Genomic DNA, 23,894 nt, shown 5'->3' with positions numbered 1-23,894 from the left:
AATGCATTAACATTGTCATATCCATCACCATGCTAAAATGTTCCGAAAGTTGTCATGATTGAAATATATATATATATATATATATATACTACAAAAATACAGATTTTTATAGAATTAATTTTTTTATATATATTTTTTATTTATTTATTTTGTTGTTGTTGTTGCTATTACTTGCACTAGACTGCTTAATCCATATGACCACTGTATGTTTCTTCTTTCATATGCTGGCTGGCAGGTGGTAGTGACAGTTGCTCTGTGGGCAAGAAGCTTCTTCTTTGTGCGACGATGGGAGAGAGAGAGGCATGCTTATTTTCACCTGTTGCTCCTGCTGGGACCTGGATTAAACACTGCCTGTCCACACACTTCAGGCCTAAACACTCACTGGAGGAGGGTTCCCAAAGTGACCACTGGTCATCTCAGCCATTTTGCACCAGAAAGAGACTTGTGGTGATCCTTCTGGTCATTTTGGCTTTGGTTGTCATGATGCTGCTCATGCTGCTGAATTATTATTGCATTATGGTCTGGCACCTGTGTCAACATGAAGAGTCTGTTCTCCCAATGTTTCAAAATACCACACCAGAACTGGACAAGTAGTGCTGAGATGTTACACATTTTGTTGTTTTTGTTTTAATATTTGGTGCACCCATCTGGGATGCATTTATATGTTATGCTGTTGTGTTGTTGTTTTTTTTCTTTTTTGTTTGATGAACTGAAATAACACTGAAATTTCCAGTGTGAGATTTTTCAGTGTACTATATGTGTGATGTAAGAAGGAAATTATTCACACTGTCAGGTTACTCAGATTTGGAACTTTTAGTTTTGTATTTATTTAAATGATTTCCTAGGTTTGCCATTACACTGAAAATTATGCCTATTTTAATTGGCAAAGTATTTATCCATTTATTTAAATCTGTTAATCTTTATCTAGCGAAGCTTGAAATGTAGTTAAATACTCTTCATAAAACCGGTTCTGTTTAAGCTTTGTGTGCTTGTGAATCTTTAAACAGAAATGTTTTGTGAGAAATGTTGTTAATTCTCCTTTCAAGCCTTTCAAACATACACAGATCAGAATATCACTCAGTACATGCTTTTATTGAACAGACTGTATTGTAAACAATGAATCAAAAACATAACCTTTGTCATATTTTTGACGCCTCATGCAATTTAAGATCTGGATGTGTGGCCTTAATTTAGTCATTCTGTTTGTCATAAAATAAGCATTATTGCTCATGCATTCAAGTGGACAGTAATCCTCCCCAAAGATGATGTCACACATTTTCCTCCTCCCTTTTCAACACCAAACAGGAAATTCTTACCACATGTAGAGTAGTGCATTGTGGATACAAAGTAGGCCTGTAAATGCAAAGTGCCTCTGTTCTTGGCAGGAATTATCCTATTCAGAGCAAGCTGTGTCAGCTTTTGAATAGAGGCAGTGGACATTGAAAGAAGAGAAACCTTGTAAATAAAACTGGTCTCCATCACATTAGTCCTGCTGCACATTAATGACTCTAGATTTAGTCAGCTGCACCAGCGGACACACCTTTAGTCACATTTGAAACAGATGATGTACGAAGATTTAGGAATGTTTGGAACACTCCCTTATACTACAAAAAAGGTTGTAATTAATGCTGGACATTGTGTTTCTACTAACAATCTATTCTACAGCTATTATTATTACAACAACAACTATTCTACATCTATCTGTATTTCCAAACAGTCTACATAACAATAAAACATGTACACTTGCAAAATTGGTGTTTATTATTATTCTAAAGAAATGGTTCTGCTGTTACTAACTGGGCTTCTTTGTACAAGAGAAGTCTGTTCTCTTGTTAAGGAACTGGGCGGGCGGAGGGGTTGCCCTTGTTCCTTCACCATCAATTGCACCAGGCAAACCCCAACTTTACTGATGGATAAACTGTTTGTTAAGTTTGTTGTCCCAGCTGTGCTCTTTCTGTTTGGAATTGTGTCTATTCTACTCCTGACTGTATCTATACATGAAATGAGAGAGCCACCACAGTACATGGTAAGTATGATTACTTCTGTGTCCTGATAAAAATGGCAAATTGTTTCTTTTGTGTTCTCTTTCTCTGTCTCTTGCTCTCTATCTTTCTTTCTTTCTCCTGTAAGCTAAGTTGCATTTTACGCAGTGTATCCTGATTAATAGGAGGAATGGTTTTGGCACGATACAAAGAGGAATTGTGGCATTTTTGTAAACAAGTAAAAGGCCTGAAAACAATGTATGATCACAAAAACATTATGTTTTAAGCACACACTAATATGTTGAGCACAGCTACCTGAACCACGAGTAAAAGTTAGCATCTGAAATTACATTATAACCAGGTACAGCATATTTAGCCTTGGGGAGGTGAGCCTTCACAAGGTAAACATAGAAAATGGTCATTTTGTTCCTGTTGGGAACCCTGGAACAAATGAAGATGCAGACTCAGGATAGTTTGTTATGTCAGATACTTCTGGGAATTGCATCTCCATGAAGTGTGTCTTCTGGCAACAGGGAACAGGTACATGTTAACCCCTGGGAGCCGTAGGTAAACACTGTGTAACAGGTCACAGAAACACACAATATGTACAAAATCTTAGAAGTAATTGTACTTGAAATATGATGGTTATCTCAAAATATGTGATTACAGTGGCTTCTGCGAATAAATCACTGTCAAAACATGTTATGTTCTCATCATATTATGGAAATTTTAGAATTTGACTAAAACTTTAGGTTCTGTTTGAGATAAAAACAAAAGATAATACATTCTAATCACATAGATTTGAATATTGTTTTGCCTCTCTCTCTCTCTCTCTCTCTCTGTCTCTCTCTCTCTCTCTCTCTCATTGCAGTATGGGGTTGTGCTGGACGCTGGCTCCTCACACACTGCCTTGTACATCTACAGATGGCCGGCGGACAAATTAAATGGCACAGGCGTGGTCACCCAGCACAGCGAGTGTCATGTCAAAGGTCAAATGACTTGCTGAAATATTTAACATTTTCAAGCAGATTAATGGTAGAGATATAGATAAACATCTAAAGCGTAAATAAAATTAAGCATCAATATGCTAGTTTAATAAATATAGAAATGGATGTAATTATTGTGTCTTATTTTTCTTTGGTGCAGGAGGAGGAATCTCTAGTTATGCTGGGCAGCAGGGTGCAGCGGCCCACAGCCTTGAGGCGTGCTTGAAGCAGGCCATGCGCGACATTCCCCCAGACAGACATCATCGCACCCCTGTGTATCTAGGAGCTACTGCTGGCATGAGACTTCTGAAGTGAGTGTGTTTTTTTTTCTACGTCTATGTTGCTACATGTAGTATTGAATCGTTTTATAAGGCCACATATAAAAGAACACATCCTATTTTAAAGGGGTGGTTCATTGCGATTTCACTTTTTTAACGTTAGTTAGTGTGTAATGTTGCTGTTTGAACATAAACAATATCCGCAAAGTTACGAAGCTGAAAGTTCAATGCAAATGGAGATATCGTCTTTTAAAATTCTGGCAGTTTAATGCCTACAAAAACGGCTGGTAGGGACTACAACAAGTTACTTCCCGGGTTCGTGACATCACAAACCCAGATAAACCCCGCCTTCGGGAAAAGGCAGCAAAGGGGGCGAGGCCATGCTGCGCTGCTTTAGAGAAGAGGAAGAGAAAACTAGAGGTGCACGTAAAAATCTATTCATATATGAATCACGATTCTGTCTTCTAACGATTCTAATGGATTCACAAGTTTCAAAATCAATGTTCTAAAGCAGCAGTTCTTAATACTGTTCCTCGCGTCCCCCTGCTCTGCACATGCTCTGCATCTCTCTCTCTCTCATTCAGCTCAGCTCCAACAAAGAACTGTAACGTCCAATTATACACTTATTTTCACATAGCTATGAGAAGTGTTGAACATGGACGCGCATGCAGTTGCCATACTGTATTAAAGCTTTAATCAGGATAAAACCGTATATTAAAAGCTAACATAAGCAGTAACATTTACAAATAACAGCGTATCTAAAAGTATGAGACAACAACAAACAAAAAAGTCGGTTTAGCCAATCACAACACACTGGGCTAGCTAACCAATCAGAGCCCATCGCCTATTTCTGAGGGAGGGGGCTTCATAAAAGAAGGAAATTATCAGACTGTTTCTGAGAGAAGGGATAGAGCTGTGTTGAATAAAGGTAAATTATGTGAAAAATAATGCGTTTTTTAAAAAACGAAGCATTAACACATGTTAGACTGCACCCCATAAAAACAATCAAGCCTAGAAAAAAACAAGTGAACCACCCCTTTAAAACACTTTCTGGCTGTCTAATTTTCTGGTTAATCTTCTTGAAGTAGTATAATTTTTTCAGGCAAATTAATGGTAAAGGTATTTCTCATATAGATAAAAAACAAACACAGAAACACCAATATGCAAGTTTCAAGATATTTTAGTCCAGTTTCAGGTGCAAAGCTTCAATAGGATTTGAAGGGTAAAGCCTGATCTTTCTGCATTATATTTTCTGGCATATAACATTTTTTCACCCTGCATATGTGTTTAAGATTGCTTCAGGTTTTCTCTGTAAAATATTTAGTAAAGTAGTATATTTAAAAAAAAAAAATACAAAATTAAAATGCCAAACAATAATGCTAAAAAAAAAGTGAAAAAGTGAAAGTGAAGTGACATGACATGTGGCCAATTATGGTTACCCATACTAGGAATTGGGAGAGAGCGCTGTACATTCACTCCCCCCACCTACAATCCCTGCCGGACCTGAGACTCAAACTTGCAACCTTTGGGTTACGAGTCCGACTCTCTAGCCATTAGGCCATGACTTTGACGACTTCAAAATTACTGAAACAAAATAAAAATGTAAATAAATAAATAAACCTAAGGGGAACTGATCTTTACAAAAATTGAATTACATTGGGACCAGTTTATTAAATTAGAAAAGAGAAGTTAGTTCTGAGAAAATGTTTTTACAGGTGCTTTTTGGTTCTATGTCATTTTAATGCAAATTCATACATTTAGGCCTGGTTTCACAGACAGGGCTTAGACTAAACCAGGTTTAGGCTATAGTTCAATTAGGACATTTAAGAAATTTTTATAAACTTGCCTTAGAAAAAGCATTACTGGTGTGCATTTTGAGACAAAATAAAGGCACTGATATAATTTAAAATCAGTCAGAGCAAGTTTCTTTCAGTTGAAACAGCTCAGATTTAAATTTTAGTCTGGGATTAGGTTTAAGCCCTGTCTGTGAAACCGGGGGTTAGTGGCTTAATTGTCCTAAATTGTCCCTTTCTAGGGCCAGTGTAGGCTATGTTTTGGCTCTAAGAATTTTATAGCTATGTAGTAAAATTTTGTTTTCTGCCAGGATGACATTTGCTGATTGCTTTTTTCATTAACCTCCAAATACCTTTAATTTTTTCAATCTTTTATTTTTCAGAATTACCAATCCTGACAAAGCATCTCAGATTCTTCAAGAAGTCAAACAAAAAATCAAATCCTTTCCTTTCAACTTTCGAGGAGCTGTAATTTTGAGCGGTCAAGAAGAAGGGGTTTACGGTTGGGTCACTGTCAACTACCTTCTTGAAAACTTCATAAAGGTGCTTTCTTGTTAGAGTATGTCTGTCTTTTCTTGTCAGTGAAACTGTCCATAAATTAATTATCCTTCAACTTTGTTGCTTATTATCATCATAGACATCTAAATATTAAGCCAGTGTTTTGATTTATGGTACTGTATTTTTACTGGTTTCTCAACTAGTGCCATCTAGTGGCCATTTTCTGTCTTTGTTTGCTCATTTATACAGTATGGCTATGTGGGCCGATGGCTTAACTCTGGCAGAAAAACAGTCGGAGCGCTGGATTTAGGTGGGGCGTCCACACAGATCACCTTTGAGACCCCAGAAACAGTTGAGAACGAGTTGAACAGCATGACCATGCGTCTCTATGGGCAGGAGTATTCCCTCTACACGCATAGTTACCTGTGTTATGGTAAAGAAGAGGCTCTGCACCAGATCCTGGCCTACCTGGTTGAAGTATGACATTATGCATCACAAATCAATAATACCTCATTGTATATATGTAGACACTATTTTTGTGTTGGAGACTTCTTGGTGAATTGTTTTTGTCCTGTCACAGTTTACATTTCTCTAGTATGTTTTCATTTCAGTCGCAGGGTAATATTAGCAAAGTGTACCATCCCTGCTACCCATCTGACTTCACTGATGTCTTCAAGCTGGAGCAAGTGTTTGACTCTCCTTGTACAGTGTCTAAGAGACCCAAACCTTACAACCCTCATTCCTGGATCAGGGTGCAAGGCACCGGGGACTACCAAAGCTGCGTTGGCAACACTTCTAATATATTTTCCTTCCAGTTCTGCCCCTTTTCTCAGTGTTCCTTTAATGGAGTTTTCCAGCCCAACATCAGCGGGGGCTTCATGGTGAGAGGCCCAGAAATGGACAAAGTGGAACATACAAGTTTAATAGAAAAAAATCTTATGTATTTGTCTTTCTTTTAGGCCTTCTCTGCTTATTTCTTCACTCACAGTTATCTCCAGCAAAGTACAGGGATAAACATCAGAACCTCTACTCAGCTAGAGGAGGCTACCAAAGCTGTGTGCAATATGACCATAGAAGAGGTATAATTTGTACTAATGCTAATACTAATGCTTGTTTTAACTACCTCAGAATAAATTAAAGCCAGTACAACAAATGCTATCAGGATGTATGAAACATGATGTACTTTACAATTTAAATATTTGAATTTTTCCCCCATTGTAGTAATAAGATTTTTCATTTTTTTTTTTTTTTTTTTTTTTTTTTTTTTATTTAATTGTCATGAAAATAATGACACCGATCTAAAATCTTAATTGGCCTGTAACTGGAAAGGAAATATATTATCTTTATAGTCAAATATTAATATTTTAATTACTTTTATACATTTTTTAGGTCAAATTGATATTTCAACCTGAAATCAATTTGAATAAAAATTAAACACACACACACACACACACAATATATATTTAGCATTTTTAGTAATATTGATTTCAGAAGAAATTATTTCAAATATGAACTGGATATTTTCTAGCCAGGTTTTATGAATGTGAAAAAAAAATGTCTTTGTGTTTATCATAAAAATACACTGTATAAACATGCTGCATTGCATCTCTGAATTCCTGTCAATTTTAAAAATTCATATCCATATCTTCTGTTCATTATAGATGACCAAGAAAGCTCCTGACTTGAAAAAATACCTGAAGGATTACTGTGCAGTTGCAGTGTATATACAAGTGCTAATGCTTAGGGGTTATAACTTTGATGAGAGTTCTTTCCAAAATGTTGCTTTTCAGAAAAAGGTGAGTTTATCAAAAATATACTCATATGCTTGTACATCACAGAACCACCTTAACCACAAATCATTTTACAGTTAGCTTCTGAATAAAATGCAAATTGTGTGAATGTGAACTAAGTAAACAAAAATGCAAAACCACACATTCAGTCTCTACTATGTCACAGGCAGGTGAGGCGTCTGTGGGCTGGGCTCTGGGTTATATTCTCAGTGTGAGCAGTCTTCTTCCAGAAGAACCTGCAGGCATCAGGAAGGGCTTGTGTCCTGCAGCATGGCTTGGCTTGTTGATTCTCCTAACCATCCTCCTCATTGCCACTTTCTGTTACATGGCTCTAGTGATTCGGAGGAAACGGAGTGATGACGTTGTCTCATAGCTCACTGCTATGCCTACAGTTGTTCTATGTGTTTGGACAGACTCCACAAAAATGTAATGTTTGCATGAATAATGCATTCATACTGTACTGTCTGTGCTAATATTGCATCTAATTTAACAGAAAATTTGTTTGTTTTGCCAATGACAAATTTTACAGAAAGACATCAAAACTAGTTAGGAAATTAAATTGAGGCACAACATGAATAACACTAAATAATATTATATATCGGTATACTATGGTATATCTGATACCAGCACTGTTCTATTGTACAATCTCAGTTTTAACAGATTACAGCAAATTTCTTTGTCTTTGTTGATCTTGTGTGATACACTAATCAACTTTATTAAAGGAAATATATGTCTTTTTGATGAGGATTGTCGATGATATCTGATCAGTGAACTCTAGTTATGTATCTCTTTATTTGGCCAGTTCACATTTGTCTTCAGTTAATGTACAATAAGAAATTCACAGCATTTCAAATATTTCTCAGACTGAAGGAATAAAACTGTAGTGTTAATAATTTACCAAGTTGAATTTATTTCTGATGCAGGTTACTGAAGAAAGTATATACAAAACCATGTTTAACAAATACATATTAAACTATAGACCCATTTAATTTTTTACCATAGATTCTAAAGTTAGCTTATGTTTGAATGACCCTGTTTGAATGAGATCTCGTTTTACTTCGTTATAATTTTACAGTATTAACAACTTATTTTGTTTTTTATAAGAAACTGCTTATCATTGTATTTATAATTGTGGGCTTCAAAATATGGTAACCCATAATATATTTGCTTTGTACAATATAACACAAAGATTTATTTTTAGATTTTTTAATTTACTAAGACAATAACATAAAACACCAGATGATGGCAGTAAGCATCTGCTTAATTCAGTGGCTGGCACGTAAAGAAATGTGATCCTACTGCGCATGCGCATATCACCTCCCTTCATATCTTAGCCATTGCCATGTAGAGCGCTTTGGCATTTTAGCTTAATCTGCTACAGTTTTGATTTATTTCCAGGTTTAAAAAAAAAATGTCCGAGCTTGAAACTAGTGTATCGTGTTCTCCGCAGTGTGCGGAAACAGACAAAATCAAAAATACAGACGATATCAATCCAGAAACAGTACAAAACACTAACACCAATATTTCTCAGGTTGAAGAAGGTGAGTTTATCAGTTGAAACCCTTCAAAAACTTCAAAAATGCCGTCATGTGGAGTTTATTTGCATCGAATGCTCGTGTTTGAGTTGTTTGAGATGGATTCATGGGTGGTAATAAAGCTTAGCGAGTAAACAAGCTAGGCTAGGCTAAATATTAGTACCCATCATTCATCTTAAACAACCACCACAAAAATCCCTTTTTAAAACTATCTGTGTTTTTAAGTCGATTGTCATCGTTCATTGGCTGAAAATACACGTTAAGACACAAAACGTGGAGTTAATGAATCATACCATCGTGTAAATAGATTAATTCGCCGATAAAGCAACAATCAACAAGTTAGCCAGGTAGCGAATGCCTTTTTAGCCTCATAATAATCCTCCATTGCCATTGTTATGGAAAGTAACAGCTCGTTTGTGACATTTCAAAACGTTTTAGTGCATTTTAAGTTTCTAAAATGCCATGAAGTTTCCATTTTAAATCTAATTCGTGTCATTTTATTAAAAAAAATAGTATCACATTTTATAAGGGTTTATGTTCAGACAGTAGTACAAATAAGTACATATTAATAAATGCTAATTTAGTTATGTTTTTATGTAGTTTTAGTATCCACAAATTTATTGGTAACTAGATTATTTGAGCAGATAGTACAATGACACATTCAGGAACAAACAGCCTTACCGAATTAAAACGTTTTATGCAAATAATAGAATTCAAGTAAGTTTGACACGTTTTACAATAACATGAGCTCTTTCATTTAGATATATGTACATTGCTGCATGGCATTCATTAAAATAATGTCAAAATAATGCACGGCATGTACAAATTGTCTATTTAGGTATGCACAGCATCAAGACCATGTCATTTAGTGGGCTAATATTATTAGTGATTTTTTAATTTAAATCAATTGGAATAATTTAGATTTTACATTATGATGTACCGATGCCTAGATTCAGTTGTAACATATAAAACTATTGTTCTTTAACTGGATTTGTGTTTTTATAGCAGATTTCTAATATGGGTCAGTTATTAGTTATCAGGCATAACATGAAATAGTTGTCAATGTATCCTTAATTCTGTTAAAATATCTTTTTTTTGCACCACAACAACCAGATGCATTATTACTTGCATGCTTTGCTTGCACACATTGGGCCTCATTCATGAAATTTAAGCAGAACGAATTTCTCTGTAAAACCATTTGTGTATAAATGGTCACATTTAGTTCAGTCCAACGATTTATGTCAGAATGAATTCATGAGCAAAATTGATTTTGCTTATGCTTTTTTCATGAAATCACAATTTGGCTACTGATATTTTTATTTCAAGTCTGTTTCTTGTTCACTAGTTTTACCAAAAGCCTCACAGTGTATCTAAAACTTATTTCTAATCATAAATTTCATGTTCTGTGAAAATCAGATATGTAAAAAAAAAAAGAGCCATGTGAGATCATGTCTATGCTAACCACATCAGCTACATTACACAAAAGTATGTTAAGATTATTTCATACAGTAAATATTATTTTACGTTATTTTCGCTTTTAATGCCTGATTTTTCTGCAGGGTCTCAGAGCGACAGTGGTCTTCTCAAAGGCTTGTTGACAGATAACTTCTGTCACGTCTGTGAAGCAACCCTGCTTTACGAGTCCCAGAGAGTTTCTCATTATGAGGTTTGTGAGGTGGTTTTTCATGCAACTGTATCAAGTTTTTTCAGGCAACCTCAAAAAGCTGCAGTCATATTTCTAACATTGGTTTCTATGTTGCCAGGGGAAAAAGCATGCACAAAGAGTCAGGATGTACTTGCAGAACAAGAACACTAAAATAAATAAGCCGAGCCAAGATTGTGGAGGCCTTTTGGTATGTAACAGATCATACAGAATATGCATATATTGCTCTTAAGTGTGTGGTAATATATAATACTTCATATTTTTTTACAGAGAGGTCTGTCTGCAGAGAAGTTCTGCGAGCTGTGCAACATGGTATTCAGCTCTCCAACTGTGGCCAAGTCGCACTATGAGGGCAAAGTTCATGCAAAGAACATGAGAAAAACCAATCCTCTGCCACCTGGAGGTGAGTAAAATCAAACTGGGGACTGTTAGGTTTGACTCTTCGCCATTGTGGGCTAAATCTGTCATAACACTATTATGTTATATTCAACTTTCAGCGCCCGTCCTAGAATCCACAATTCCTGATGTACACCCATCAGAGGCTGCTGTGCAGAATCAGATCAGTCTGGAGCAGAAGGACACTTCTGGCTTGGGCGATCAAGAGGTTGATCTCAGTGACCCCAACAAGTACTGTACACTGTGCAGCGCTTCCTTTAACAACCCTCTGGTCGCCCAGCAGCACTACAGCGGCCGGAAGCATCAGAGGAACCAGGCCCGGCAAGAGATGCTGGATCAGATGGGGGAACAGTCAGAACATGGTATGCATTAAAATATATCTACATTGACCAATTTAAAAAATGTTCAAATTAATGACAAATTTTTATTCAGAAATGCTTAATTAATTAATTATATGAAATTAAATAATTATATTAAGTATACAAATTAAAATAATTTTGTAATGTCGCATGTAATCCATTAATGTAAACAGAAATATTTTTGTACTCAGTGGTCGTTCATGATTTTTACATATTCATGGTTGAGAATTTACTGTACATATGAAATTTTCTTGTTATTCTGTTTTTCTCTCACGCACACATACAGCTAACTCCCTGACTTGCCCGATTTGCTGTCTGACACTCAGCTCAGTAGAGATGTACCAGGCACACATGCAGGGAAACAAACACTTTGTCAAGTGAGTGACGTTGCTCTCATTCGTTATTTTATCTGATGCCTTTTTTTGTTACAGCCACTAGGATTTGGATCTTGATCTTGTCAGCAAATATTTGACATTTTTAGAATGACATTTTTAAAATGAAATCAGAAAGAATCTTACTTACATTCTAAATGTGTGTTCATGGGCAAAATCCCACCATAGATTCTTCTTTTTATTTATTTATTTATTTTTTTCATTTAATATAAAATATTTTTTCTGTGCAAATTTGTAAGATTAGTGGCAAATTGATTAATTTCCTGTTGACTTTAGGTGAAATTTGAGTCAATCTTCTTTAAAATAAACTTTTTTTACATATTGCAGTTATTTCTGGATTTTACATATTTGCATACACTGTAAAAAATAATTTTTAAAGTTGTAAATAAAAATAAGGCTGTACGTTTTGCAAGAAAATACTACTTATTGTTAAGTTTTCTGATTTTGCCATTTCTTCGTATTTTTTTGAGAAATTTACTAGCAATTTCTAAATGTGAAAATTGTTTCCAAGACTAAATGGAATGTCATTAATCTTTGCCCTTAGAGAGAAGAAAGTTATGGAACTGTGCCAATCTCAGAAGAAAGTGTACGACTCCTTCCAGGATGAGCTGGCTGACTACATCCAGGTGCAGAAGGCCCGGGGACTGGATCCCAAAGCAGGGCTGGGCACCATAGGACAAGCAAGCAAGGGCCTGGATGAGAGTGTGAAAGAAGGTCCACAGAAAGCAGAAGAGATGCCTCATCCTGGCCAGCTGGTACCACATTTTCCATCTCCTGGTTTACCTCAACCTCACTGGCACCCACAATTCCAGTCTCAGGTCAATCAGTTCGGCTTTGGTATGAGAGGCCCTGTCCCACACTATCGGCCGGGATTTATGCCCCATGCCCATCCTCCTTTCCCACCTGGTCACCTGTATAAAAGAGGGAGGAGCCCTGAGTCATTTAGCTCCTCCTCTTCCTCAGACTCCTCCTCCTACACTAGCAGCAGTAGTGACAGCAGCAGCAGTTATGACAGCAGAGAGAGGAGGAAACGGAAGAGGAAGATGAAAAAGCGAGGGAAGAGCAGAAGAGACCAGGAGGAAGGGTCTGCTACGGAACAAGTAGAAAGGAAAAAGAGGCGGAAGGGAGACAGGAGAGGAAGTGTAGAAGGAGAAGATGATAGCAAGAAATGGAAGGAGAGAAGAAAAAGAGAGAGGAGCTCTAGTGAAGACGAGGAAAGCAGAAGTAAAAAAAGAGCAAGCAAGAAAAGTAGGAGGCATGGGGAGAGACGAAAAGAAGAGGAACTCTTGGAGAAACAAGAGGTTGAAGTGCACGAAGAACCACAAGGAAAGATGGAGGAACACGTAGAGGTCAGGACAGAAATGAAAGATGGCAAACACAAACACAAAAAAGAGAAGAAAAAAGGAAAAGAGAAGCTGAATCGAGAAGACAACAGGACAGAGGAGGAAAGGCTCTGGGATGAAACGATTCTTGGTGTTTTTTAGACTTTAGTTTTTTTCGATGATGGTCTGACAGTATTGTTCTAATAAAACTGCACAGGACCCCAGAAAAGTGTTTTGCTGAAATCTTCTGGGCCCTTCTCACTATTTATGCTTTCTGAAGAACTCTAAAGGCCTTTCTTTTATACAGAAACTCATCTGATCACAATTCCTTTTTAAGGAATCAACAGTGAAAATTTTGTCATGATTCATTCACCCTCATTTCATTTCAAACTCATATGACTTCTATGGAACACAAAAATAGATGTTAAGAATGTTCATGCTGCTTTTTTCCAATGCAACGAATGTGTGTGGAAGCTCGGAAAATGACAAAAAAGTAGAAGTCAATATGACTTCTGCACTATATTTCAAGTTTTTTGATTTTTGGTAAGGTACAGATCAAAACTGATTGAAAATATTGGTTCAAAATATTGCTGCCTGCAATTCCACATATTCAACCTTGCTGTGTTGTGAGAAAGAAACTACAGCGTTTGTTAAAAACTGGCTTCAAACGACTTTATGCTGCACAATTTGTATGAATTAACTGCTACTTTTAAGGTTCTTTTGTCACTTTTAGAGCTCGACAACATTCATTCACTTTCACAGTGTGGAAAAGAGCAACGTGAACATTATGCTAAACCTCTTCTTTTGTGTTCCACAGAAGAAAGGAAATCATACAGGTTTGGAATGAGATGAGAGTGAGCAAATGATGAAAATGTTCATTCCTTGAAATGCTCAGGACTACAGACTTTAGGATGTCTCTAGAGCTGCACTGCTCTCTTGGGGAAATCACTGACTTTATACCTTGTGGTGTGATGCAAAAACACTACGTGAGCCATCCACCCATGTCCATTTGGATGTGTCCATCAATTTGCTTCATGCTTTGATCAAATAAACCCCTCCCACTGTGTATATCAGCATAGACTTAGTATTTATTGTTACTTTTTCTAAAAATCTCTTATACATGAACTTTTGTTTCTGACTTAATTGAAGCATTTACAGTTTTAGTCTCAAGGGGGCGTTGATTGCAAATGTACACACTACACTGTGGATCTGCTAGAAACCTCTTTCAGACTTAATCTCTCTGTGTTCAAGAAAGACATGAAAACAGGAATGAATGGTGAGAAAATGAAGAGTTGTCAGAATATAGAATATCGCATATTGTAAACATTTCCCTGAATCAGAAGAGCTCGGCCTGCAATCCTTGTTTTTGTTGCATTTCTGTGAATGTGTGAAACAGTAATGTGACGCCAGGCTCATTTGATGCTGGAATATTTTTTGTTTGCAGGTCTAACAGGTGCAGGAGTTGAATGAGGACACGACTGCTACTCTGTTGACCTCTTTCTTGCATAGAGCTGCATTTCCTTTTTTGTGAGTTAACTTATCACAATCATGCAATCATATGTTTATTTAATGAGTGTGCTGCTAAGCCAATTTCCAATGTCTCCATTAAACAATCCTTAATTTACTTTTGGATCACTTTCTGAGCGCTCGGGACATAATGATCATGGGAAGATGAATGTGGTTGTGTTTCAAAGGAAATGATACTTGAAAATGCATTATTTACGTGTTTTTTTCATTATTTTTTTATCACATTCGCATGTAAAATGTGATGGTTTGGTCAAAAATTACCATTTTGTAATTTACTAATCCTAATGTCGTTCCAAACTCATGAAAATGGGGATGTGGGCTGGTTATCTCCAAAAGGACAAAAAAAAGCATCACAAAAGTTTTGCACTGTATTCCAAACCTTATATGTATTTTTGTGTCATAAACAGTAAAGATTCTGCTCTCCACACCCATTTAAATATGGTGCCTTTAGATGCATAGGTTTAGAACATGAGGTTTGAAATGAATGTTATCCATTTATCCACCTTCCGATTTCCAATTTCAAGCCAATTTGAAAATGTGGATGCACAATTGGAATTATAAATGACTATAATAATTTTATGATACTTATATTTATGATAATTTATGGTGACTTGTTGTCATTTTAAAGACATGCCTGATCCCCATTCCCTTTCACTATATAAAATATAGTATTGTTCAACATTTCTACTTTTGTGTCCGACTAGAAAAAGTCAGACATGCACTACCTGTCAAAAGGTTGGCATAATTAACTTTTTTCAAATGTTTTTGAAAGAGGTCTTTTATGCTCACCAAGGCTGCATTAAGTTGAACAAAATACAGTAAAACTGTAATATTGTGAAATATCATTGCCATTTAAAAGAGCGGTTTTCTATTTTAATATAATTATTCCTTAAAATGTATTCCTATTTTAAATTAATTTATTTCTGTGATGGCAAAGCTGAATTTTCAGCAGCCATTACTTTAGTCTTCAGTCATGATCCTGCAGAAATCATTCTAATATGCTGATTTGCTTACATTTAGTAATCGAAGTAATATAGTGTACATGGAACAACATGATGCCCTTTAATTTGCACGCATGATGAATTGTAATGTTTGTAATTCTACTAAAACATGTTTTGATCTTCAAATGCACTTGTATTAAATTGTGGATCTAACACCTGTAGCTTCTCGCACAGCTTTTGTACTTCAGAACTATATGAACTTTTTTCCAAGTCTTTGTAACCGCAGAGTTGAAAGCCCTCCGTAGACACAAGCTCGTCGACAGTCGCACTAAAGCGTTCTCTCGAGCCCCCTGAGATCTCCTGTTTTCAAAGAATTGTGTGGTTCGGCTCCCTGTGTCTTTGTCGTACCCTCGACCTCCAAGGCGTGTGCGTCTCCCACATCCTCCCCTCTTCACGACCCCTCCACGGGCCCATGAGCCCCTCGAGCCCTCCTCAAGAGACGAGGGCCAATGAAAGAGATCTTTTAACACCTCAGTTCGAAAACTCCCACACAAGCCCCTCTGAGCTTCAAGCTCCAGAGTCCCACACACTCAAAAACTTAATTAGTTTATCTAGAATGTGGAGTGGAAAACAAGCACGTTGGTTTGTGAGTTGAGAAATGTTGGGCTTCTGGATAAAAACCAACAATTTGACTTTGTGGTGCGAAAACAGGCCTGCAGTTTTGTTCTTAAGGGTTGTTCGGTGTTACTGTTGTGATATAGGGTGGAATTTTCAGTGCATATTAATGAACAAACCTTCATTTATTTATTAATTATTATGAACTAAATGTGTACGTAACTTAATATGATCTGCTCTATCAATATGCGATTGCAGTGTTAAGCGGTTTTACATTGTGTGAAAAAAAAAGTTTTCCAACATGCATTTTTTATAGTTTATGATGTTAAAGTTTAAGTGCTTTAGTTTTTCTTTAATTTGACCTAACTATTAATTCAGCCAAAATATGTGATTGAGTAGATACAACTGTGTACATATAATACCAAACTAGTTTTGTATATGTATTTCTAAAATATTCTAAAATAATATTTTTTTATAATTTTATGTATCTTTTAACATCTTTATTTTAATTTAATCTTTTGTGAATACTTTTATGCATTTTCAATTTTCTTCATCAGTAATTAAATTCAAAGTGGCTGTACTTTGAAGTAAATATTTTAAGCAGCATTTAAACTTTTTAAGCACACATTTTGGGGGCATAACGTGACACGATAAAAATCAACACTTCGAGATTAAACGTATTTTGTTTTCCACGGCACAATATTGTTGATTATATGCCACCGTCGGTGCTTTTTCACTATTAATGTGGGTATTGGTTAATTAAGTGATTTTGTCATAAATCATCATTGGCAGTGTGTTTGGTTGAATATGTGATTCATTTCAGTCTTACCTGATATTTATCACAAGCGTTTTTATATTACGTGTTTGTGTTTGATTTGATACAGTGCCAGCTGTTGTGTTCTGTGCACAGATGTAGGTGTTTCTCAGGACACACACCTGCATTTGGGTTAAAGATCATTTTAGGAAAGACGTTTGGGGTTCAGCAAACCTGTGCATTTTGTTTCAGATTAAAGAGAAAAACAAAGTCCTTTAACATTCACTAGAACTACACAAATAATAGAATGACCAGTGGGTTTTTCTAAATATGTGAATTTCTAGCTATTGAAATTGATTTTCAGATTGTTTAGATCTCTTTTGTGAGTTCAGTTTAAACCTCTAACTTTTCCAACAACGTGTTGGTTAAAATATACGTTGAGGTCTTCAAAATGTCTATTAAATCAACTCTACTCTCTGAATATGACTAAAACAGAATTTAAAAAGCTGAAATGCATCATAATTTATATATTAGGAACAGTGGATTGAGAAAATCAAAGATGACTTTGTACTTCAGAGGGTTTATTGAAATCATGCTTTTGCATGTAAAATAGCCAATAGCTGCTATTTACTTGCTAACGAAACTTGAAATGTGTGTATTTCCGAAAAAGTCTCCTGATTTTTCCTTGATGTTTTCTTCTGTGTGTTTCCTCTGACTCATTCTCTGATAGGCTGTCAGTAATTGGTTCATTGGCCCCACACACTGCGGGCCCTCCTTTCTGCATGACACATGAAGAACAGAAAGGAAAACACAGACACACAGTTGACAGCTCACACACAGACGCCCAAGGATGACCCTCTCTTGCATGTGCTTTTGTTTGTTCGTATGGATGGCAGGTAAGAACTTTCCTTTGCATTATATTTTAAGAGCTGTCAAACTTTTAATGTGATCAGAACTGAAACTTAAGTGATACAGTAATATGAGCTCAGTGTGAGTACATCTGCAGAAGTCAAAGTAAATTGATGACTGTTGTTATGTCTTTTGTTTGAATACTGTCATAAATTTATGTCATCCTGCAAAGATGGTATTTTTAAAGAATCTTATATAATCTTAATAACATGGTGTGAAGGTATCGATGCTGCGTTGTAGGCCCAAAAACGTTTGCATCCTTAGGCAATTACGAGATTTCTTGCATTTTAAAACGTTTGGAGAGCATTTTAAAAGTGTTTGCATATTTTGCTAACACAATGCTTTCACATTTGATATATATAAAAGTTTTCCGATAATTATCAGAGACAAGCCAGGTAATCTCTCACACTCAAATTTATGTAAAATAACAGCTTGTTCATTTGCATACATATATATTTTAATGTAAAAGAAATATATGTATTAATGCATATATTCTTAAAATGCTGACTATTCTTTTTTATTATTATTATTATTATTTATCGCTCTGGTTTGTTTGTTGCTGGTTTTCCAGAATGATCTGCTCTGTCGAAGTCAGTGTTAAACAAAAATCGCTTTGCAACTGAAATCTGATTCACTAAAGACTCACTTTCTATGCTTTCACACTCTCAACCTATTTTGGATTTCATACCAAACTGAATAGTGTAATTTGAGTGAATGGATTTTTTTTTTTTCCGTTCTCTGACATATGAACTATAATGTTTTCTTCGCATATGAATCAATGCCCACATAAGCATATCTCAAAGTGTCTTTCTAAAAAAATGTGCTTTCCCCGCCAGGCACTGATAAGAGAGGAAAACAATTTTGCAAGAGGATATAGACATAAATTTATGTCATCCTGCAAAGATGGTATTTTTAAAGAATCTTATATAATCTTAATAACATGGTGTGAAGGTATCGATGCTGCGTTGTAGGCCCAAAAACGTTTGCATCCTTAGGCAATTACGAGATTTCTTGCATTTTAAAACGTTTGGAGAGCATTTTAAGTGTTTGCATATTTTGCTAACACAATGCTTTCACATTTGATATATATAAAAGTTTTCCGATAATTATCAGAGACAAGCCAGGTAATCTCTCACACTCAAATTTATGTAAAATAACAGCTTGTTCATTTGCATACATATATATTTTAATGTAAAAGAAATATATGTATTAATGCATATATTCTTAAAATGCTGACTATTCTTTTTTATTATTATTATTATTATTTATCGCTCTGGTTTGTTTGTTGCTGGTTTTCCAGAATGATCTGCTCTGTCGAAGTCAGTGTTAAACAAAAATCGCTTTGCAACTGAAATCTGATTCACTAAAGACTCACTTTCTATGCTTTCACACTCTCAACCTATTTTGGATTTCATACCAAACTGAATAGTGTAATTTGAGTGAATGGATTTTTTTTTTTTTCCGTTCTCTGACATATGAACTATAATGTTTTCTTCGCATATGAATCAATGCCCACATAAGCATATCTCAAAGTGTCAATGCAAAAAAAAATGTGCTTTCCCCGCCAGGCACTGATAAGAGAGGAAAACTATTTTGCAAGAGGATATAGACAACACAAATTGCCCATAAGCATACTGTCTGTCTATTCAGATTTCCATTCATACATAACAAGGAAATTACTGCCTTCTAGTTCTGTATTGTCTATTGTGAAAGGGACTTTCAGCCTTTTCGGTTCTGCTTTTTTCCACAGTTTCTAAATCTAATTTAAACCTGTCATCTTTTACTGTTTTACTTTCTGCATAGAAAAAAGCTGAAAAATATCTGATTTAATACTGTATGCTAGTGCCCTTTGAATAGGTACCATTCAGACACCTACAATTTTTTAAGTAGCTAAACTGTCGTTAAACCCAAAAATCAAAATGTGCATAACAAACAAAGCAGAACTTATGATTTTTTCTTTGTTTCTCCTTTAGCGGCTTTACTGCCCACCTTCCAAGCTATGCCGTCTGTTCTCTACGCCAAAATCAACGGCTCGGAAAGTATGTCCTGTGAATGTCCAGATCACTCCTGCCAGGAGGTTTTTTGGTACCGATACCTTGAGAGGACAAAGACTCTTCAGTTCCTCTTGTATGTCAACAGCGCTGGCAGAGAGCAACATGGAGAAAACCTGATCGCCACTCGCTTCAAGGGCTCGGTGTCCTCTGGTCAGAGGGTGGTCTACACCCTGCGTATAACAGGACTTCAGGAGGAAGAAATCGGCCTCTATTCCTGCATGTTTAAAACCAAAAATATTATGCCTGTTGGATATTACATAATGCCTGGAGGTATAGCAGCGCTCTTCTTCTCTGTTTTGGTCCCTTACCCTGTTTTTTCTTTAGTGGCATTACTGATGGTTAGTGAACGAAGATTTTAGGATGAAAAAAGTCATGAAGACCAAAGAAGTGAATCTGAGACGCCTAATGTTGGTTTGGGCACTAGCATTGAACTTTCCATCCCTAAAGTGAGAGGATCTTTACCTGGTGTTAAGTTGGAGATGGTTCCAAATATACACGTTATACAAGTATACATGTCAATCCTGGTGCTCAAGAGCATCTCAAGATCTTAACTGACTAATAGGAGACATAGTAAGACTGAAATAGAAGTGAAGTGTTCAAAGATGCGGAGATGTTTGCCCTCAGAATCCTAGAGTTCTGTTAGTTTAAGCAGCCTTGACCTGTCTTAGATCTTCTAGTCTGGAAAGTTCATGTTAATCGACTTGGTTGTCAAGTTGCTGGACACTGTGGGTGCCAAATGTTCTAGTTTTATATATGTTCTGTCTTGATGTTCTCTGTTCTTTGTTCTCCAGTGAACCCTCCGACAGTTCAGCCGCCAACAGTTAAGACCAAGACACCCAAGAAGACCTGTAATTGCAAACCCCCCAGCTCTCCTAAAGGTGCGGACTGAGACGTGCTGTTAGATGTTACTGATTTTGTGCTGTTTTATACTGTTTAGTTTAATTGGTTTGTTTGTGTCACGTTGCAGGCTGTGAACAATCAGTGCTTTGGCCGGGCATTGGTGCTCTTTTGCTTTTGGCCATTACACTTGCTGGCACACTTTACTACTTCAGTCGTGAGTGCACACACATACACACACACACACACACACACACACAGAGAAGATGCGGAGATGTTTGCCCTCAGAATCCTAGAGTTCTGTTAGTTTAAGCAGCCTTGACCTGTCTTAGATCTTCTAGTCTGGAAAGTTCATGTTAATCGACTTGGTTGTCAAGTTGCTGGACACTGTGGGTGCCAAATGTTCTAGTTTTATATATGTTCTGTCTTGATGTTCTCTGTTCTTTGTTCTCCAGTGAACCCTCCGACAGTTCAGCCGCCAACAGTTAAGACCAAGACACCCAAGAAGACCTGTAATTGCAAACCCCCCAGCTCTCCTAAAGGTGCGGACTGAGACGTGCTGTTAGATGTTACTGATTTTGTGCTGTTTTATACTGTTTAGTTTAATTGGTTTGTTTGTGTCACGTTGCAGGCTGTGAACAATCAGTGCTTTGGCCGGGCATTGGTGCTCTTTTGCTTTTGGCCATTACACTTGCTGGCACACTTTACTACTTCAGTCGTGAGTGCACACACATGCACACACACACACACACACACACAGAGTTTGCACATGTCTTTGTAACATACTGGTACATCACCGTGTGACATGTTTACTCTCGCATACGTAGTTTCAGATGTTCAGAAGTCCATTGTGAGAGTTTCTGAAGTTCTACCTCACAGTGCTTATAATTTAGTAACAGTATAAACAGTTTACTGTACAATAAAAGTGAAATTATTTTGAATAGGAATTTTATATAAAATGTCATATGCACATAAACTCGGCCTCATACATTTTTTTCTTTTTTATATATTGGGACAGGTCTACCTAAGAAGTGTAGACATCAATTTACCAAGTAAGTCAAGAACTGTTTCAACGTGCTGCTACATAATGAGGTTTAAGTGTTTTTTTAAAAACATTTTAATTAATGCTTTTTATTACTAAAATGTCTCTTAAATTATCTTTTGTCCTTTCAAACATGAAAAATTAGCAAATAAACGGAAAGGTTATGGCTGTGGGTTAATGTTCATTTGCGACACTGGCGTCTCGCATCAAAGCCCTTTACATATGCGTTTGCATTGGTTCTGTTTCAACAGTTCGAGTTATTAGACTCAGAAAAACTTGGATAAAAACCTTAATAGTTTGCTAGCCTATTTCTGACAGTATCATGAGCTTTAAGACATTTTTTAAACTTTTTAAAAATATACTGTGTCATTTTCTCCATAGGACGAATCAGTTGCGATGAGGTGGAAGAACACACTCTTCATGTCGAAACAAATGTAAGCATTTGGATTAAAACATGACTTACCTTTAAAAAGTTTAAATACAGTCTTTGTCTTATTATTTTTTGTTCATTTGCAGGCGGTGGTCTTTTTTCTCTCCAAAGTGTGGACCTGTGTCGAAGTCTCCGAAATTTTGCCATGGCTTCACAAATATCAAATATATTGGTTTTTAGAATGTAAAAAAATGTGTATATAAAAATAATAGCTTAAATGTACAGTTCAGTGTTTCATCGGACGTTATTCAACCAACAGTCCACTTAATGAATTAGATTCATTGTCTGACTTGACCGAATCAAACCAGAGCAGAACATACCACCAGGATCACCACAAAACCGAACTCACTCTAAACTTGGACTAACCTCAGCTGTCTTAATCGAGCTTCGAGTTTTGTTCTTGCCAGTACAGTATGCTTAATTTGTGACTGAATGTACAGTTTTCTAATTTTGATATTCTTTTATCTCATATATGCTGTCGTTTTATGCTTTGATGTTATGCTCATTAAATAGTTATTTTAATCAAGTCTAAATTAAATGAGTGTATTATTGAGTGTTTCTGTGGGTTATTTCTCTGATGACACTTGTTTTGTAGGGTTTTATGGTGTCCCCCGTCTTGCATATCTGAGGGTGTGTTGGTTTATGTGTTTGGGTGTTATTAAGTTTCCCTCTCTGAGCGTGTGTGTTCTCGTTATGAAACTATAGGCCTATCACTTGATATTGTGTGAGCACAGCCAGAAAGTCTAATTAGCTTGAAGTATTTCTTACATATCAAGTCAGGGCAATAGACTACCTATACGTACATGTTCATGGTTAATGTGGTGAACTACACCTGTGGTTAGTTACTCTGCTAGGAAACCTGTGAGAATCTGAGGAGAAAGGAATTGAAACGTCCAATAAAAATCAAAAAACTCCAGCAAAAATAGACTCCACGTTGTTATATTTTCTCATATAAAAGGCAAATATGGATCAATTTAACACTTGAAATTAAAAGGATCTACTGTATAATACAGGGGGAAACAATATAATCAAAAAATAAATAAAAGTTCTGTCAAATAAACAAAAAATATGTGGGTATGAGAGAAACTGTGCTGCCATTCATGTGCAGCTGTTCTTCCTGATACTTTGAGGCAAATGAACAAACCCCTTCCTGTGCAAAAAGACAGCATTATCTCTCTCGCATCGCTCGTTCAACTTTGAGCTCTTCAGCGCTACACTAAAACAAAGCCACCACAGAGAAACCACAGACCTTGCCGCATGGAGAGCGTCACAGGCACAGACTGTTAACACAAAACCTCCATTACACGGTTTAGTTCAGTCTCTGTACTAAAGCATGTTATCATTAGTTCATTCATTTTCTAATGTTTTCAAAATAAATACTAAATAGATCAAAGAAAAAGTTTTATTTCTTTATTGATTGTACAAAATTACATGTACATGTTCAATGAAAAATGTTTTTCTTTTCCACAGAGCAAGCAGAGTGCATTACATTCATATACATACATAGCCTATAGTAGGCTATTAATACAAAACTAGAAAGTGCACAAAACTTTTTCATTTACAAAAGTATTTCAATTACATTTGGCAAATGTTTTAAAAGAGTAATACATTGCTACAATTGTTTACAGTTCTTTCAGTCTTCCTAATTTAAAGCAAAGAAAAAAAATGAGAATGCATCCCTGTTGAAAAAAACAGCATATGCTGGTTAAGTATGTTTTGACGCTGGGATGCTGGTTTATGCTGGTCCTTTGCTGGTTTAAGCTGGTCCTTTGCTGGTTTAAGCTGGTCCTT

The 23,894-nt window shown here is 36.2% G+C and overlaps 3 protein-coding genes and 1 long non-coding RNA gene across 4 annotated transcripts; all 4 read left to right on the top strand.

Moving 5' to 3' along the window:
- The first annotated feature begins 1,909 nt into the window (after positions 1 to 1,909).
- entpd2b (ectonucleoside triphosphate diphosphohydrolase 2b) lies at positions 1,910 to 7,988 on the top strand. Its single transcript, XM_016453063.1, has 9 exons — positions 1,910 to 2,026; positions 2,854 to 2,971; positions 3,129 to 3,279; positions 5,423 to 5,582; positions 5,787 to 6,014; positions 6,149 to 6,418; positions 6,497 to 6,616; positions 7,199 to 7,333; positions 7,494 to 7,988. The coding sequence occupies exons 1-9, from the start codon at positions 1,910 to 1,912 to the stop codon at positions 7,698 to 7,700; spliced, it is 1,506 nt and encodes a 501-aa protein (XP_016308549.1). The 3' UTR covers positions 7,701 to 7,988.
- A 662-nt stretch (positions 7,989 to 8,650) lies between these two features.
- On the top strand, positions 8,651 to 13,359 carry LOC107662001 (zinc finger matrin-type protein 1-like). The gene is made up of 7 exons (XM_016451844.1): positions 8,651 to 8,868; positions 10,422 to 10,528; positions 10,626 to 10,715; positions 10,796 to 10,928; positions 11,023 to 11,283; positions 11,567 to 11,657; positions 12,217 to 13,359. The coding sequence occupies exons 1-7, from the start codon at positions 8,739 to 8,741 to the stop codon at positions 13,154 to 13,156; spliced, it is 1,752 nt and encodes a 583-aa protein (XP_016307330.1). The 5' UTR covers positions 8,651 to 8,738; the 3' UTR covers positions 13,157 to 13,359.
- A 763-nt stretch (positions 13,360 to 14,122) lies between these two features.
- Positions 14,123 to 20,991, top strand: LOC107662663 (uncharacterized). The gene is made up of 6 exons (XM_016452743.1): positions 14,123 to 14,521; positions 17,562 to 17,727; positions 19,714 to 20,064; positions 20,586 to 20,672; positions 20,762 to 20,852; positions 20,964 to 20,991. The coding sequence occupies exons 2-6, from the start codon at positions 17,682 to 17,684 to the stop codon at positions 20,989 to 20,991; spliced, it is 603 nt and encodes a 200-aa protein (XP_016308229.1). The 5' UTR covers positions 14,123 to 14,521; positions 17,562 to 17,681.
- Positions 20,992 to 21,071: 80 nt separating this feature from the next.
- LOC107662009 (uncharacterized) lies at positions 21,072 to 22,108 on the top strand. Its single transcript, XR_001631162.1, has 4 exons — positions 21,072 to 21,173; positions 21,263 to 21,349; positions 21,650 to 21,683; positions 22,055 to 22,108. It is a non-coding gene; the product is annotated as an uncharacterized LOC107662009 (long non-coding RNA).
- The last annotated feature ends 1,786 nt before the right edge of the window (positions 22,109 to 23,894 follow it).

Source organism: Sinocyclocheilus anshuiensis, unplaced genomic scaffold (genome assembly GCF_001515605.1).
Source record: "Sinocyclocheilus anshuiensis isolate Anshui unplaced genomic scaffold, SAMN03320099.WGS_v1.1 scaffold457, whole genome shotgun sequence".
Lineage (NCBI taxonomy): Eukaryota > Metazoa > Chordata > Actinopteri > Cypriniformes > Cyprinidae > Sinocyclocheilus > Sinocyclocheilus anshuiensis.
The sequence above is the reverse complement of the archived record's forward strand: the minus strand, read 5'-3'. Positions and strand labels throughout refer to the sequence as shown.